We start from the raw sequence: 19405 nt of genomic DNA, 5'->3' as shown, positions 1-19405 counted from the left end.
TGATATCTGTATGTTCTTTACGAGTTCTTGCTGTGACAGTCAGTTTCTGCTGAGTGCTCTGGTTTCCTCCTATAACCCAAAGCCTTGCTTATTGTCCACTGTAAATTACCCTAGGTATAGGTTTGTGACAAAATAACTAAAGGAGGGAGATTGTGGGTACATGAAAGAATAAATTGTAAGTGTATAGGAAAATAAGGCGAGGGAGGATGAGATTGATGGGATTGCTCTGCAGGGAGCTGGAATGGAACCTATGGACTGAATGGCTTCCTTTTGTGTTGTAATAAGAAACCATTTGATTTTTGCACCAATTCTGCACTTCTGGAAATCTGACATGGGTCTTCTGAGTGCATGTTGCTTGTATGCACATAGACTGCTGGGAAAGTGCAGTGACATCAAATGCAATGCAATGCTGTTTTGACATAACTTGAGTAAAACTTTATATGCAGAAGGAGGATTAAGATCTGCTTTGACAATAGTTTTAAGTCCTGACCTTACTGAGGCTACTGCTGGGAAATCTTAGGCCTCTACTGACCTTCACCTAGATGCTTCCTCTGTGTTTCTTAAAAAATAACTGCAAAGACAGCCCCCACCACGGCCTCTTCCACTCTGCAAAACCAGTGTTCCCCAGGGCTCTTTGATCATTCCCCATAGTCATCTATGACTACTGCCCTCTGTGTGATCCTCCCTCCTTTTGTCTTCTGCCATGAAATTCTCCAACCCCCTCCCCCCAATCAGACCCCTACTTATGGTAGAATATTGCTGCCTGAGAGTCTCACATAAATCTGGCCTGATGCACTGCACAGCACTGCTTTATTACACATTTTCAGGCATTTTACAATTTCTAGATCTCTGTCTTATTTTAACTTAAGACTTTCATGGTTTATGCTGAAAATTTGATAAGCACATTTAGAAAATTTGCATTAAAGGGTGTGTTTTCTAAAAATGTCCCCTTGGCTAAATAAAACTATTTTCAGTGACTGTCTGGTTGTCTTTTTAGGATAACTAAAGCATTAATAGAAGAAGATGGATCAAAGTGGAGGGAAAAGTTGTCACCAATCCCAGTGGTCCCCATTTCTGCACAGATCCACAAAGGGGAAGATGATTCTACAACCACTGTACTTGGAAACAAGTCTCAAATTACCAATGGAAGCCAAAATAAAGTTCCTAACTGTAGCAATAACACAACACATCCAGACCTAGGTATGAAAGTGACTCTTTAATATAAAAATATTTGAATTTTGAAATCATGAACATCCATATTGAAGCTTGTCTACAGAGCTACAGTAAGCATTACTCTCACACATGGGACAAAAGCTGCTGCAGTTGTGTAGGGTGACCCTCAGTTAAAACTTCTTGGCCACATCAGCCTCTGCCAATGACTAACAGTCAAATTGTTAACCAGGGGCACCTTGGATCAGTAGCAGCGCATTCAATTCTGAATCCCCCTGCAGGAGCTGAGCATATAGATCAGGTCAATCTGTAGTACACTACTGTAGGAGGAATGTTGTCAGAAGTGCCATCTTTGATTTCAATTGAACTGTCTGTTCAGATAAGGATAAAAAATCGTGTAGCAACAGTGTTCAACCAGAAGTGCCCAGGGAACAATTCTTCTCAGCTTTTTCCTAAGAAGATTGTAGGAGACATCCTATCCTGGTTATTACCACTGAGTTATTGTACTCTCAATCATCAGCAGATTGATGGAAGATGTCATCTACGATGCTATCAAGCAACACTCACCAATAACAAGCTTATGAATGACCATTTTGGGTTTCATCAGGATCATTGAACTCTATACCTCATCACAGTCTTGGTTGAAAAGTGGACCAAAGAGGTTAAATTCCAGATGTGAGGCGAGAGTGACTACCCTTGACATTTTGACTCCATTTAACCGAGTGCAGATCAAGGAGTGCTGGTAAAACTAAAGTCGAGTACTAAGGAGAAAACACTCCAATGGTCAGAGTCATACTTTGCACCAAGGAAGATACTTATGGTTGTTGGTTCACTCATCTAGCCCCAGGACTTTGCTGAAAGGGTTCCTCAAAGTGGTTTCTTAGGCCCAAAAATCTTTAGCTTCTTCATTAATGGTCTTCCTTCCATCGTAAGGTCTGAAGTAAGATGTTCACTTACGATTGCAAAATGCTCAGTTCTACTATCAGCATCTCAGAAAAAGAAATAGTCCATGCCTGTGTATAGGCATGGTCTGATAAGTGGCCAGTAACATTTGCACCACAAAAATGCCAGGCACTGACCATCTCCAGCAAGAGAGATTACTATCACCTTTACATGATGTTCAATGTCATCACCACTGCCATCATGTAAAAAAAAAAGCAGATTTAACTGGCGCAATCATAGAAAAACTAGCTACACAAGCAGGTCAGTAACTCACCTGACCCTCAAAAGTCTTTTTTATCTTCAAGACACAAAGTCAGGAATGTGATGGGATTTGCCTGCATGAATACAGCTTCAACAACATTCATGGAGCTTGATACCGTCCAGGACAAAGCAATCTGCTTGATTGGTACCACATCCACCACTCTATACGTTAATTTCCTCCACCACCATTGCATTATGGCTTCACAGCTTGCTGTCTATAAAATACACTGCTGTTACTTACCCAGACTACTCTATCCTGACATGTAAATGCTTCGCTGTTCTTTCATCATCACTGGATTTAAATCATGGAGCACCCCACCATTGTGGATATTATTTCACTAAAAGTCTGCAGTGGTTCATGTAGGTGGCTCACCACTGCCTTTAATATTAAAGGATTTCCAATAAATGAAGGCCTGCAATCTGAAAAATGAATATTAAAAGATTAGGTTTAATGGAGTGTGTTAAAGGAGAGAGAGGGTAAGATAGGTATGATTTAGAGAAATTCCATAATATGGGGCCAACAAAGCTGAATTCATGTCTATCACCAGAGGAGTGAAACACCTTAAAGTAAATTGTCCAGTTTAGTATTAAATAATTAATATTTAGTTTTATATGCATTCTCTCAAGATAAAAAGGAGGATGCAAGAATATTCAGATTGAACAAATTATCAACCTTAACCCTCAATGCCCTATTATTTTGAAGGCATTCAAAATAATTAGCAAATACAGAATAACTTACAGTTGTTAATTAAACTTTACAGTGATTGCTTGGATTTAGATAGGGAGAATGCTATATATAATTTTTCATTGGTAATGATTATTGAGAGGTTGTTCACTATAAAGTTGGGTATATATGATGATCAGTCCTTGTGTTATAAACATCCTGATTGCTTTGTAAAGTTATATATATAGCATGGTTCTGGAGCTCCTCAAATCTTTCTTAATGGAGGTTTCCTTTAAAAGTTCATTTTTTGTATAAAATTCTTATAGGTAAAAATATAGAAGAGCGTTTTATTTCCTTGAAGCAGGAAGGGAACAGTTTTGTGAAAAGGACACAGTACAACGAAGCCATTGCAAAGTACAGTGAATGCTTAAAACTGAAATCCAATGAGTGTGCAATTTACACAAACAGGTAAGAAGCATAGCTGCAAGGATTTATTTAAACACAACCTGTATTTACTCTTTCTTTATAATGAGTGTTCCTGTAGGAGCTGACTCATAAGAATGGCATGAAAACTTAGTTTAACACACCCTGACTGCTTGAAATCTGTCCAACTCTCAGTATTTTTAGGTGTATTGGATAATGAGACCTTGAATTTATTATCCAAAACTTACCTTAATTCAGCTGTGGTCCTCCTAGTGATTAATCCTTTTCATACAAGCCATTTTTTCCCTTGAATGTTTAGATGTGAAGATTATACAGGAGTTTCAGTTTTGAGCCAGGACTGACTCTCCCTACCTTCACTTCTACCTCCTAATCTGAGGAGATACTATAGCTTCCATTCAGTTACATTTAGCGTAGATGAGATCCAGAAAGCAGCAATGTGGAAAGATTATTCTTATGGTTAGCTATTCCATTGCAGTTGGAAGGGCCCCTGTTCCTCCCTCTATATTCCCAATGTTTAAATGCTGTAGTTGGGCAAACATATGATGGAAGTATTATTTTATTTTGATAAAGTTGGAGCATTTAGTTGATACTAAATTTTAGAGAAACTGCTTAGTTTTATAATGCTTGTTAATGTCAAAACTAATGACATGTGATGTAACTGTGTGTGAGAAAGAAGGATGGGGATGATGGTCTGTTGTGGCATTTCCTATATTCTGGAATAGGAGCAAGCCATCCTTGATCCCAAAGGCCTGGCTAAGAAAAAGGAACACAAAGGGTTTCAATTTCATCATGAAGGTGCTGGCAAATGTTCATTTATCATTTTAATTTTTCATACTCAATGTTTGAAACATTTGTATTAGCTATGAATTTCTTAAAATCTTTCAAGCCATGCCACAGAAGAGTAATGTTAAATAAAAACTGATCTATTGTTCTTCATTTTTCCTAGAGCATTATGTTATCTGAAACTTAATCAATATAAGGAGGCTGAAGAGGATTGTAACACAGCTCTGCTGGTGGAGCCTACGAATATAAAAGCATTGTATCGAAGGGCTCTGGCTTATAGAGGATTGAAAGTAAGGCATTGGATTAGCCACGTCAAATGAATACTGAAATTTTATCCTCTATTAACATTAATAGCTTTGCCACTGTCTGGAGGTCTTGGGGCAGAAATGGATCATAGCTGTCCTCTACCTCAACTGTTGACAGCATTTGTGGCATAATTAAGCAATCTTGTTCCTTAATTCAAGGTCAATTTGATTAAAAAACATTTCTCCAAGTACGTATCATGCTTAAAGTTAGCACTTTCGCAGAAACAGACATTGGGTACCTGGAACACGCAATGCTAGTGCCTGAAGTGTAAAGAAAGTTTTTGAGGGTCCAGGAGGCAAGAAGCAGAGTTTCAAATTTTTTAAAAATTACCAAGGGGAATATAATTGAATTGGGACTCCCTTCTGTCAGTGGCTTTGAGCAATATACATAGCTCAGGTGCTGCAGCTACATTAAGAAGCAGTAGCTTCAGGGGTTTACCAATAGCTTCAGGGGTTTTGATCAGGTATGTTTTCCAGTGGTCCAAGAGCAGTTACTCCTGTAACTACTGGCACCTGCAGTTACACTGTCATTCACATTAACAGAAGGTAGACAAATGGGCTTAGACCTTGCCTACAGTTTACCCATCTCCAAGTCAGCTTCCGGTCAATCCAGTAGGATCTCTGCCATTTTGCTGAAATCTCCATAGAGCTCGGTGTCAAAGTAGAATCTTCAACCTGTGACCTGGATTGGGGGAAAACGGCAAGATGCATGGGGACTTAGTTCAGCCACTTGGGTCATAATTTACCCAGATTGGCTTCTGGTTCTCATTACACCAAAATGCCTGCAGATTTGTTTTACTCCACACCCATATAAATGAGTTCTGCAGGAAGAAGCTGTTCATTCATCTTGGCTCTTTAAGTGCTAGGTAGCCAAGTATTTTTCCACCTCTTTTGATGCTGTCCCATTTCAGATATTTAGATGCTTTGCAACAAGGGAATTTACTGATGCCTTTCAAAACTCAATTTTCTGGCTTTGGCTACTTCTCCAGAATTATTTGATTGTGTGCTGCTATTGTGGATATGTTTCTAGGCATCCTTTTGTAGGAGGAAGAGGATCGTCAAAGGAGGCATGCCAGACAAATGTATTTGCAGCTGAGTCACTTGATAATTAAAGATCCTTCACCTGCATGTAGTGATAGGAAAATGCAAGTTTCAATTCCTAAAGTAGGCTATTGTCAAAATGTACCTAATCTTGCAATCAGATTGGAAAACCGATTCAATAACACTTCTTTTGTGGGTGGAGTTAAATGGAAGAGTTGAGGCCCCAGTAATCAATTGCATTAAGAAGCCTGCAATGAACAAATGTGTTTTGCAGGTCAAAGAGTGTTTGACAACTCTGTCATTTCGTTTATTATTCCAAGCATGGAAACACCTTAAAAATTTCACCATATCCATGTATAAAGTATAGACTCTAGGAACCTGGAGTCTGGGGATGGGAATCATTCAGAAACAGGGGCAGGGCCAGCCATTCATAATTAGAAATGTCCTACATTGCATAGGGCCTCAACAAACAATTAGGTAACCTCTCCCACGTGGAGAATGTTCCCAGGGCACACTGGAAAAAATAGTGTACTCTAAAGGGTGTGCAGGCATTGGAAGATCTGCCTCTATGGGCCAAGGACATTTGATGTGATGATGCCAATTATTCCGTTCTCTCCTCATGAAGCTCCATTTTGATGAGCACAGGACATTATTGGGCCTCTTGTTTAACAGAGCAGTTCTATGTTAAATTATATTTATTGTATGTTCATTTGTGGAGCACCACCAACACCAAAAGAAATATTTTCTCATTAGCAATATTGTAGAGCAAGTTTGCACTATTTTTAAGGTTAGCACACTGAACTGTATGATATCCAAATATTTATATAATTATTGTATACCTACTTACTCCTTTCCATGTTCAACTTCAGTTGTTGATGTTACTGGGTCAATAACTTAAAAGCTTTTCATGCAAATCCTAGCAAACTTTGATCTCTGTACAGAACAACTCACTCACAACCCCCCGCAGCTCCAGTTGAGCTCAACTTTCAGTTTCCAATCCTTCATCCATTTTGAGTTCCACCCCTACATCCTCACCTTTAATGTTGCATTAGACCTTGAGACATCCAAGCTTCTTTGCTCACATTCTGTTGCAAAGATTGCTTTTTTCCAATTTCACATCATCAACTCCCACTGTTATTGAAATTCCTTTGCCATTCTGGTGTGATTTTTCAAAGTCTATCTTATCCTCCAAAAATTACAGCACATTTAGAAAGGTCCCATTAATATCTCATGCATTTGACATTCCTTTTCCATATTATCCTTTTTTTCCTTCTAAACTCCACCAGCTCCCTATTCTGCAGAAATTTGACTCCATATTTTTCACCTCTGCTACACCTTTTAAAGGGAAAAGCACTGTAGAAACATGAATTGCAGTTGTTAAACGTCCAGTGGGGATTAATAACTTTTGTTCATTATGATTGATTAGACATAAATCTCAATGAAGCAGTAAATTAACCCTGTCTTTTTATTATTTTATTATAAATTTAATTTTGTGTTGTTCCAACAGTAGAGGCGGTAGCTTCTGGGCCATGTGCTATTGGCCTAAAAATTAATTGAATGCCATGCAATTTCCTAGATTGTAATCAATTTCAAAACAGTAGGGAGTGATTAGTAATGGAAACTAAGGATACACAATTCTAAATTGAAGTTGTGTGCAGGCACACCAACAAGAATGATGTAGTGGGGATATGTACAAATATGAGCTCTTAGTGAAGTATATAGCAAAATCAGCATAGTTAAAATGAGAGATTTTAATTTTTGCTTATACTGTGGGGAAGTAGAATAGCTCAAACAATAGACGTTTTTAGGGTGTACTTGTGACAGTTTTCTGAAACATTATGTTTTAGAATCAGCAAGGGGACAAGCCATACTGGATTTAATAAGTCACAAAGCAGAATGAGTTAACAATCTGACAGTAAGCAAATATCTTACAAATAATGATAGTACTATCAAGTTAGACTTAAAGCAACCACTAACACACCTAAGGTGCAACAGTAATCTTCCCCCATCCTGTCCTATGATTACCTAACTTTGTACGTTCTGTGCTGGCACCCCATTCAATCCTTGATATTGGTTCCCCAGCTCAGTCCTCTTTCTTTCTGCATCAGGGTGTCCAGATACCATGATTAAATTTGGTATTCAGTTTAAACAGGAGTCTGTAAATAGAGTCATAGATACAGCACAGAAACAGGCCCTTCGGCCCACTGAGTCAGTGCCAACCAACAACCATCCATTTACACTAATCCTGGCCAATTAACCTCCCACCTGTATGTCTTTGGGATGTGGCAGGAAACCAGAGCATCCAGAGGAAACCTAGGTGGTCACAGGGATAACATGCAAACTCCATGCAGACAGCACCGAGGTTAGGATTGAACCCAGGAATCTGGCACTACAAGGTAGCAGCTCCTCTAGCTGTGCCACTGTTCCACCTATTTCATGTTGTTCATAGAATGTTACAGCAAATATTTACTAATATAGGCTAAACTTGTTTTCCTGGAATCCCACCTGAATCTAACCAAATGTACCATCTAGTTGATGAGAAGGAGTGGAAAGTGGACAGTGGACCACAGCCAGGGATCCATGGAAATGGTTGCTGGCAACAATTTTGAGGCAGAAGGGGGAGGCTGTGCAAATGAAAACTTGTGACAAGGCTTTCTTAGAGGCACTCCTGCTTTTATAGTCCTCAAGGAAACCTGAAACAAAAATTAAGCCTTATATTCCTGGGTTTCTTACAACTTGCATCCCAGTTCCCAATTGGTTTTGGCTGTCAGGGAGCTTTCTCGGCTCTTGATTCAATTTGCAGATCAATCCATAACCTACATGTTTAAAGATAACTCTGCTGCTTTTCAGGTGATTTATTTACCTTCTTTTTAATATCAGGACATAGCAGAATTAAAAGCAATAAGCAGTTGCCATCATTTTAACTCCCACCTCCCCCCTCCTTGCCATTCCCCACACCTCCACTTGTCTGCCTTTCACCAATCAGAGGGAGTTAAGTTTTGTGTCTCAGACTCAATTCTTCCAGGGAGCTGGTTAACAGACACCAGTTCCCTGGAATCAGAATTAAAATAACATTGATATGAAAACTGTTTGAGATTCCTGTGGCAAGCCTAAAACAAAATTTCAGTTTAAAATACAACTATGAGCTCACTATACTTTCTGCTCTGTAAAAAAAAATATTTTCTTTCCTCCAGAATTACACAGCTAGTATCGATGATCTGAGTACACTACTGGAATTTGATTCAAGTGTTACTGAGGCACGGAAAGAATTGCTGGAGGTTTCTGAAATTTTGGAAAAATTGGGAACAAGAGGATCTCTCTCCAAGACTAGCAGTCAAGAAAAGCAGAGAAAAAATATCCAGATACAAGAGGTATATGTTTCGTTCTAAACCACCTGATAAATTGAAAATATGTATTTAACTAACCCAGACCTGACACTTTACATTGAATAGATTCAGACTACTATAATACAGCCACTAATATGAGTTTCACAATGTATGACTTTAACAGCCAGGTGAGAGACATGAAGTATGATTGAATGTAAGAAAGCTACTAAAAGAGAGACATTGGTTGCCACAGATAAGGTTTATTGGGGTAGTGGAGGCCATTAGTTCCAAGTACATGAACCGTAGATATAGGTAGTAGTACTTAGCAAGACCTGTGGATAGGATGAATTGTTTTTATAAGTTTAGCACCCTACTACATCCTGTAACAGTCCACACTGCCACCTTGGAGAAAATTATTTATTCTCAGGTGTGGATGTTGCTGGAAGTGCCAGCATTTATTGTCCAAGCCTGATTGTCCTGAACTGAGAAGACTATTAAGGTCACAAGCCTGGTAGTTTTCTACCTATAGAATTTGTATTCAGAAAAGTTACAAATTACGCCACCACAATTTCTTATGAGATATTCCCCATGACAATAGAAGCACAAGATTACAGGTCTAGTTCTAATGTAACAGCAAATTGAATGTGTCTGTTAAATGTAAAGATATGGCCGTTGTTTTCACGAGTATCCTAATTATGTTCATCTCTACCTCTTTGTCACTTCTCAACCTACTCATTGCTTTCTGTGCTGCTTGACCAATAAGTAATAACTTTCTCCAGCTCAACGTAAGGAAAATTGAAGTTGTTACTTTCTTAACTCATGCCACAACACATTCTGCCATCCTGGGTGTTCACTGATTCAGACTATTTTGAGCTTTCCAAGTCCTTAAGAAACCCAGAAGGTGAGAAGAGCTGATAGGTAAGTGTTCCATTGCATTGCTTACTAGCCAGGAGAAGCGGGAGTATTACCTCTAGGCCTAAGAAACCACCAGCACTCTGGGTAAATCACAGCAATCTGCATGTTTCCTATCACTCCCACCATTCTTCCGTAACCCTACTACTGTACTGAATTGATCTGCTCCCCCAGCATCAGATTTCCTACACCCAAAACCCCACACCACAGCATCTCCCACCAGTGTATTACCTGCATTTCTTGACTTTGGGCTCTCTCAAGCCTTTAGCATGTCAATCAGTCCACCTGTGGGGAACACAAAAACTAAATAAAACCTGAATGTTTCCACAGCTCAGATCAGTATGACTCCCTCCCCACTTCGATTCATCCTTACATAGAAGCCATTTCTGGGCTAAAGACCAGGCCAGACTCTCCAATAAATTGGACCAGTGGTTACAAGAGAACATCAAAGGTGGACAATTGTGCAGGACAAGGCACATCATATAACAGAACTGTTACCATTTGCCTGAAGAATGCTTATCAAAGTGTTTACAATATTTGGGCATAGAACCTCCTGGATCAGCATCCCATCCACCACCTTAAGTATTTACTCCCTCTATCACCAGCACATAGTGGTTGTACGATATACCAGTTACAAGATGCACTACAGCAACCCGCCAAGGTTTTCTCAACAGCAACCCCTAAAACTTTAACCCCTTCTATGAGGACTAGAGAGCAGCATTTGGGAACAGGACTACCAGTGAGTTCTACCCCAGACTTTAAGATAAGGATGACCAAAACTACTGGCCCTTGGAGCCACATGCAATAAAACTTGGAAGTTTGAGGCCACAGGATATACACAACTTTATACACATAAATCAATACATTTACCTTGTTTTTCTGATCCAGGATGATATTTGGCCAAAAACTATTTGTGATTTTTTTGTGGAGCCATTTCAAGTTGCTTACTTGAGTGAGGATGCTGTACAGATAAGGCACAGCAGTTTGCCATCAGGAAAAGTGAATGCAACATCTTCATCCAATTCTTCATTAAAACTATTATCCATGCCCGATCAAGTTGTCTAACTGAGCTAGTCCCATTTGCCTGCATTTGGCCCATATTCCTCTAAACCTTTCCTCTCCATGTCCCTGTCCAAGTGTCTTTCAAATTTCGTAGTTATACTTGCCTCCACCACTTTCTCTGGCAGCTTGTTTCATACACACACCACCCTCTGTGTGGAAAAGTTACCACTCAGATGCCTTTTAAATCTTTCTGCTCTCACTATAACCCTATGCACTCTAGTTTTGTACTCCTCTACCCTGAGGAAAAGACATTGCCTAATCACTTTGTCCATGCCCCTCATGATTTTATGTACCTCTATAAGGTCACCGCTCAGCCTCCTATGCTCCAGTGGAAAAAGTCCTAGTCTATCCAGTCTCTCCTTTTAAATGAAACCCTCCAATCCTGGTAATATCCTCATAAATCTTTTTTGCACCCTTTCCAGTTTAATGACAACCTTTCTTTAGCAGGGTGACCAGAATTGTACACAGTACTCCAGAAGAGGCCTTATCAATGTATTGTACAGCTGTAACATGGTGTCCCAACTCTTGTACTCAATATCCTGACTGATGAAAGCAAGTGTGCCAAACACCTGGATGCAGTAAATGCTGTGGAATTAGACATTAGCCTTGCTGAAGACTCACACCCCAGGACTAACTGTGCCTCTAGCCAAGCTGACCACCATACTTACAAAACTGGCATTTACCCAATGATGTAGAAAATTAGCCAAGTATGTATTGTGCACAAAAAGCAGAACACATACAATCCAGCCAATTGCTGCCTGATCTGTGCCTGTCATTCGCCAAATGATGGGAAGTGTTGTTGACATTGCTGTCATGTGGTAGCTGCTTACCAATGTTCAGGTTGAGTTTTGCCACAGCCACTAACCTCCAGACCTCCTTACAGCCTTGGTCCAATTCAGGACTAGGTAACTGAAATGTTGAGGTGATAGCTCCTGCCCTTGAAATTGAGGCAGTATTAATGGAGTAACTAATAGATCAAAGTCAATGGCATTGAGGTGAAATCACTCCACGGGTTGGAGTCATACTTAACACAAAGGACGATGGTTCTTCTTTTTGGAGGCCAATGACCTCAGCTTCACAACATCACTGGAGGAGCTCCTCATGGCAATATTCTTCAGTTGCTTCTTCAATTACCTTCTTTTGATCATTGTGACAGGACACAAGTCAGGAATGTGATAGAATGCTCTTCACTTGCCTGGATGAGTCCAGCTCCAGGAGGTTAGCACCATCCAGGGGAAAGTATCATTGATTAGCACGCAACTACCACTTTATCCATTCCTTCTCACCACGCAATGGCTGCAGGATACACCACCTACAGAATGCCCTTTACATATTCACTTAGGGTATGACACAACTTTCCAAGCCCATGATTTCTACCACCAAGAAGGACAAATGCAGGAGGTGTGTGTGCAGGTTCCCCTTCTAGTCACCCACCATCATGACTTGAAGACAAATCGCCAAGTCTAATTCCTGAGAGTATCAACGCTGTGAGTGCCATTGGCAGTAGGACTGTAGTAGTTCAAAAACGCAGTTGACCATCACCTTCTAGTGGACATTTAGCAATGGGCAATAAATGATCTCCTGTAAATGAATAAAAATTAAGTATGGTCTATAAATTGTAGTGTAATTACATTTTTGTAAACTCAATGAATTGAAGAAAGTTGTAAAATTAAAATGGTAAAATTAAGGTCTCCCCTTTAAAAAAAACCTGCAAATTATAGTGAATTTGTCTGACTCCCAGATAACAATATCTGTACTTTTCAATATTGAAGAACCCAGCAGTTTGTGTGCTCTTTGTAACAATCGCAGCTGTATTGGTGGAATTGCTCTGACAAAGTAGCACAATTGGATGGAAGAAAAAGGCTGAAAGCATTAATGTGTCAAAAATAAGTTTGCCAGGTTGCTAACTAGGAAGATCCATCGTGGACAAATCTTGCCACCATTACATAGATTGTGCTAAGTGAATCTGGGCAGTATTAGTAATAGGGAAAAAAATTAAATAGTTAAGTAAGAATATGAGAATTCTACTTAAAGGAATTCAGAAACTTGAAATAAGGCAAAGAGACTGACAGCACTGACATAATGGAAATATTAATCAAGCTGATTGAAGTCAGGACAGGGGATGGCAACTTCTGTTACAGATCGAGTTTAAAGGAATTGAATGACTGTGATCATGAAGTACCTGACAACAGGTCGTAGTTCAAATCGGGCTGACTTAAAAACAGAGACCTCCATTATTCACATCAGATTCAAAATAATGATATAATAGGGAATTTAAAAATTAAATAGTTGGTAACCATCCAGGTTTCCCCTGACCTCTCCAATAACTCTCAGCTGGACTGAACCACATCCTGCAAGAGAATACAAGGTTGTTTAGCAATGAACACTGAGACAGTGCTGCTTCATCTCAAAATCTTTCTTTTTCCCATTCACTCTCAAAAGTTGTTTACTTGAAGTTGCTAGATTTAATTTCATCCACCAATCATTTAATACTGCAAACGAATGCCAAGTGTGTTAGCCTCTGATAAACAAAGCTAGACCCAATGTTTAGGATAAGTAAATACAATTAGGAAGGAAGATACGAAGGATCAAAACTACACACAAGAAGCAAAATCCTAACTTTTGCCAAATGAATTTAACTTAAAGTGCATTATTTTATCAGTGCTTTCACTTTGTATCTGTGCTGTTTTGCTTCAATTAAGTAGAAGCAGGAAGTGAAATTTAAAATTTTGTTTGAACAATACGTTGCATGCTACTTTGTTTAGCTAAATTTTCCCAGACTCAAGCTGAACTCCAATGTTAAAGAACAGACATATTAAAACTGTTGAAATTAAAATACCTTGCCAAGCATTTAACTTTAATCAAAGTGACAAACTATTTTCTCATTTGGCTTAATCCAACTTGAGCACTCCTCCCTATTTTGCTGCCTTCCCTGAAAGTACAGGCATTTGGTGAGTATATTTCTGCTTTTGGCAGTCTACGGAATCTCAGACAACTAAACAGTGTGAGCCTGGATTGTGACGTATGGCAAGTTACTCGAATTTCATTATCAAAACAATGTTCACTTGTCATACCTTGACTAAAGTTATTCAACTCAGTACAGAACTTCCTGATCCATTTTTGTGGTTGAGTGCATTACCCAGGCCATCAAATTATTTTCTAATTAACATCTTAAATTTGAGGAAATAGGCACTTCTATAAACCATATACAAGCTATGGACATGACACAAAAAGCAAAAAAAAACTATGGATGCTGGAAAACTGAAATAAAAATAAAATGCAGGAGATGCTCAGTCGATCAGCCAGCATCTGTGGAGAAAGAGGCAGAGTTAACATTTCATGCTCATAACTCTTCATTAGGTTATGAGTATCTAATTTATTTTCATATTGCTATATCTATGCAATGGTTTACCACTCCCTGATTCTTTTTCAATCAGTTAATGCTCCCCAGGGCTCTGGCTTCATTCTCCTCCCTAAATCTGATAATGTTTCTGTAAATGTCAATCTTTTGGTGAAACAATATTATCAGTCATTGTTGATGCCTGAGTGTCCTGCTGTGGTACAAAGCTGCTGTGGTACAGTATTTAATTCCTTGGGTAAATGTGGTAAAACTCACTGATATGTAGTGGTAAGTATATCTAACTCATTTTCACTTATCACATCCATATAGTCCGTAACCTCCCCTATCTCCTTTTGAACTGGAATTCATATTACAGCTGGCAGTGGAGGGAAAATACAGTCACAACCTTTGTGTGTTATTAAATGTCATCTCTGTGATTACTTTCATATCTGGGGAAAGCCCACTCATAACAGTATTAAAATCTCACTGTTGGCCTGTACAATACAGTATAAGCACTCACCCATCCAAAATCCAAGGGAGCTCACACAGTAGAAAACAGTCATACATTGTTGGCACGTCTCTCAAATCACTATGGGATTACATTTCTTCCGTTGAGAAACCTGTGATAGCAGAATTATTCGAAGCTTCTCGTTTATGTTCTATTGCTTCCAGTGAAAACTGTTGAGATCATGGAGCAAAAGTAATAGGGAGCCTGAATCTTGAGCTGGCTGTCCATTTTCAGGTTAATTTTCTGTATTTATGCCACACCTCCCTCAAATCCAATATCCTAACTTTAAAAAAAGCCAAAAATATTGTTTACAGTTTTTCTTTTTGTTTTGGTGTGTAATGTTGCTGCAGAGTTCTTCCCATCTTTATCTCTTAAAGGTTGCTGATAGTGATGAAGAGGAGAATGAAGTTAAAACTACTACTGAACATGGAAGTATACCCAATCTTAATGTTGGGCAAGTGGACTCAATAATAAATGAGTGTCCTTCAAACAAACAAGAAGTGTTTGGAAATTCTCATCCACCATCAGAAAAAAGGATTAATTTAGAGCCCACAAATGCATATGAATTTGGCCAAGCACTGAATGTGTTGCAGGCTACGAATGATCTTGCTGGATGTGCAGAACTGCTAAGGAATGTAGAACCAGAAGACCTACCATCCATGATGAGCAATAAACTGGAAGCTGATGTGTTCACTATGATTATTCAGGCTTTGAAGGGACACCTTTTGGAAAAGTATCCCAACCTTGTGTATCGGCATCTTGTTCATCTGTGCAAAGCAGAAAGATTTAAGGTATGTGTTGCTTAAAACATTGCTACTTTAAAAATTGTATAGGATATACTAACCATTCCACCTAATGGTTTTAATGCTCCATACTAGTCTTCTCAGTTCACCTAACAATATCCTTCTATTGATTTCTCCTTCATATATTTACCCAACTTACCCTGAAAGCATCTGTGCCTCAACACTCCATGTAGTAGCAGATTCCATTTTCTATCCCCCCTCTTCATACCAAAGTTTCTCCTAAATTCTATACTGGATTTATTTGTGCCTACCCTATATTTATGAGCCTACAAATAGATATATGTCTTCCATATCTACCCTATCAAATCCCTTAACAATGTTAAAATGTGTTAACTGATCACTTTTACGATTTTTAAAAAAGAAATCATAATTCTATTTAATCTTCATAATAGATATTTCCTCTTAGTTATAGAATCAACCATGTAAACCATGCAACACGCACAAAATGCTGGAGGAACTCAGCCGGTTAGGCAGCATCTATGGAGGGAAATAAACAGTCGACGTTTCCTTTATGTATTTTCTCCAGGATTTTTATATTCTTCATGTAATAATAATGCTAGGACAGAATGAATTAATCCAGAAATTAGCCTAACCAATGTTCAGTATAAGTTTAAAACTGTGTTGCATTCTTTTCATCTAGAAAGGAACCCAGTGCTATATTTGCATTTGTTATGGCTTGGTTAATGTGCATTGTTATTTTCAATGATTTGTGCCTCTTATTCACTGGCCCTTTTTTTCTTTTCTTTTATATCTAAACACATATTTTCCAAGGACTATATGATTTCCTTATTCCTACTGCTAAATGTACCATTTTTCATATCTGTACTGTAATTCACTTGCCAAGTATATAACCAATCTGCCAATATTTTGTTGCAGTCTTCCTCAGTATCAACAATCTTTTCCAATCTGATGTTGTCCATAAATCATAATACTCCAGTTACCAAGTCAAAATAAGATATGTATGTTTTGAACAACAATGTTTCTAGCATTGATTCTAGGGAACCCCACTTCACACTTTCTGCATGTAACTAGCTTTTACCCTTCTTCTGTCTTCTATTTTGTAGCCATTTTTCTATCCATTCTGCTACTTGCTCATACCCTGACATTCATGAGTCTAGCAGCATTTTATTGAAGATCTTTTGAAGTAACTATATAATACAACTATTACATTACCCTAGTCTGCTGTACCTGTTACTGTTTCAAAGGTTGATCAAGCATAACTTTCCCTTTTTGAAATTACATCACAATTTTGATTTCTGGATGATTTTCCATTACATCTTTGAGTAAAGTTTCATCTTTAATAATTAAGCAGACTGGTACTGTATGTATTTCACTGGTGTACATTTCTATTTTTTAATATATAAATAATATTAGCTGTTGGCCAGGAAACAGTCTAACATGACCATGACTGAGGCTTGAATTAAAGCTTAAAGATTAGCAGGTGCCTGCTGGAATAGTGAACATTTTTAGAAATTAATGGTCTAGGAAGAAGGAGAGAAAGCAAACAAAAAGAGACCTTGAGGTCAGGTCAGTCATTTCCACCCTGGGAAAATGACTCTGACTTTCTACCTTATCTATGCCTCTCATAACTTTATAAACTTCTATCAGGTCAACCCTCACCCTCCAATGCTCCAGAGAAAACAACCCAAGTTTGTCCAACCTCTCCTTATAGCTAATACTCTCTAATCCAAGCAACATCCTGGTGAACCTCTTCTGCATCCTCTCCAAAGCCTCCACATCCTTTATGCAACGACCAGAAGATAAGATTTCTTTATTAGTCACATGTGCATCGAAACACACAGTGAAGTGCACCTTTTGCGTAGAATGTTCTGGGGGCAGCCCGCAAGTGTTGCCACACTTCCTACGCCACAATACTCCGATTGTAGCTGAACCAAAGTTTTATACAGCTGCAACATGGCTTCCTGACTTTTGGTCTCAATACCCTGACCAATGAAAGCAATTATGCCATAAGCATTATTTACCACCCTATCTCCATATGTAACCATCAGTAACACAATGGAAGAGTGCAAAGGTCAGCAATTTAGGGATTTGACTCAGAACTATTTTGTAAATGTAAGTATGTGCACGACCACAGCTGGCAGTATCGTGTGGGGCTAGTCAGTCTATGGCACAATTTGCACTGTGTTTTTACAGAGGACAGAAATGCAACTTTTAATAAAATTTCACTTACATTTCTGAGTTCAATATCTGAACTTTTGAAGCAGCCACTGGGTCATGAGATCCAGCTGAGTACAATTAGGCTACCAAAAATCCTGCATTACTATACTGACTACTTTATAAAGGTACTTAATTAGGTGTATAACACATGATGGAACTTAGGTCAAAAAGGGAACCATATAATTTCATGTGTCTTCTCGGCATTAGTATTGTGAGCAGCAAGGTACCAAACTAGGAATTTGTGAAACTAAATGGGAGACAGTAAATCCCCAGCAACTTTATAAGTCTTCTTTCTTTGAGGAGCCTCCTCTCTTGAGGAGAGACTGGAGAAGCTAAGTCTGTTCTCTCTGGAGCAGAGGAGGTTAAGGGGGGGGGGGGGACCTGATTGGGGTATATAAAATTATGAGGGGTAAAAATAGGGTAGACTCCAGGAAAGGTAGATAAAACCAGAGGATATATGGTAAGTGGGAAGAGATTTAGAGGGGATACGAAGGGGACCTTCATCCAGAGAGTGGCAAGTACCTGGAATGCACTGTCTAAGAGTGGTTGAAGCTGGGTTGCTGACAGCATTTAGGACTATAGCACAGAAGGCTATAGACCAAAGTGCTGGGAGATGGGATTAATACAGAAGGGTGCCCACTGGTTGGTGTGGACGAGTTGGGCCAAATAGCCTGTTTCCACGCTATACGATTCTATGACTCCATAAACTCTGTTGTCTTTGGCAGTTTTTGCCTTGTTTTGTAAGGAATGGTTTATCTTTCTATATTTTACAAGGTAAATGGCGAACTAGGGCCCCAGCCAGGAGCAAGGACGTCATAACCTGAAAGTTCCTGCTTTGAGCCATAGTCAGGAGTTGATGTTTTATGGCCAATTGATGTCCTGGGAGATGAGACAGCCAAAAGTATACTACTGGCTTCCCCAATCATTTACATGGACGCTTAAAAATAATCTTCATGGGTTTGTCCCCTCAAATGAGGAGTGTGGACTGATGTTCCTTCCCCTTTTTAGACCCTCTCCTCCCCCATTACAGTTATCCCTATTATTTCCAGTGCATATAGCACATGGGTGCAAAACAAGTACAGCATGACATTTCTGCTTTTTTCCCCTTGTAAGTAAAGTGTTTGCACACTATGAGGGTAGCTGCAAACAAACAGAGCTCCTGGAATCACTGCCTGTCTAAATGCAAAGCAAGTCCATAGTTAGGAACTTGCTCCCATAAGTAAATCAATTGATTCATATGGTGCTGATTATGGATAAAAATATATGTAAAGAAGTTACATTTCTGTCGATCTGTTTTACAAAGAGATATTCAGCAGTACTTTACAGGACAGAGGATTATGAGTGGGTGCTGAGCAATAAGGTAAGCACAAGTGAGGGGTTGGGGGAGATGAAAGCAAACTGTTTTAGAAGGAGCTGTTTTAGAAAACAAAGTAAGGAAAAGGGGAGCATGCTAAATGTGCTGTGAGGTGGTTGGAGAAGACGGGGTTAGGAACTGAAGGAACAGCCATCATTGGTGAAGCTGACTGAATGAGAACAAGATCTAAACGTGTTTGAAGGAGACAGCAGTAGTTGCCAATTACAGAAGAATTTGTTGACAAGAATCTTGATTCTTGATCTCTGGGTCACATTGAAGCCTAAATAATGAAAATATATGTAGAAGTCATGA

General features: G+C 39.0%; 1 protein-coding gene across 2 annotated transcripts in view; it reads left to right on the top strand.

Moving 5' to 3' along the window:
• Nucleotides 1-19405, top strand: part of LOC127574075 (sperm-associated antigen 1-like) — a 102387-nt gene that overhangs the window by 77095 nt on the left and 5887 nt on the right. For both annotated transcript variants that reach the window (XM_052022719.1, XM_052022720.1), the window contains exons 14-18: nt 998-1200; nt 3364-3505; nt 4428-4554; nt 8805-8981; nt 15136-15549. In XM_052022719.1, coding sequence (XP_051878679.1) covers nt 998-1200; nt 3364-3505; nt 4428-4554; nt 8805-8981; nt 15136-15549 — 1063 coding nt within the window. The remainder of the gene's footprint in view (nt 1-997; nt 1201-3363; nt 3506-4427; nt 4555-8804; nt 8982-15135; nt 15550-19405) is intronic.

This window comes from Pristis pectinata, chromosome 9, assembly GCF_009764475.1.
Source record: "Pristis pectinata isolate sPriPec2 chromosome 9, sPriPec2.1.pri, whole genome shotgun sequence".
Classification (NCBI taxonomy): Eukaryota; Metazoa; Chordata; class Chondrichthyes; order Rhinopristiformes; family Pristidae; genus Pristis; species Pristis pectinata.
This window is presented reverse-complemented; position numbering and strand designations above follow the sequence as displayed.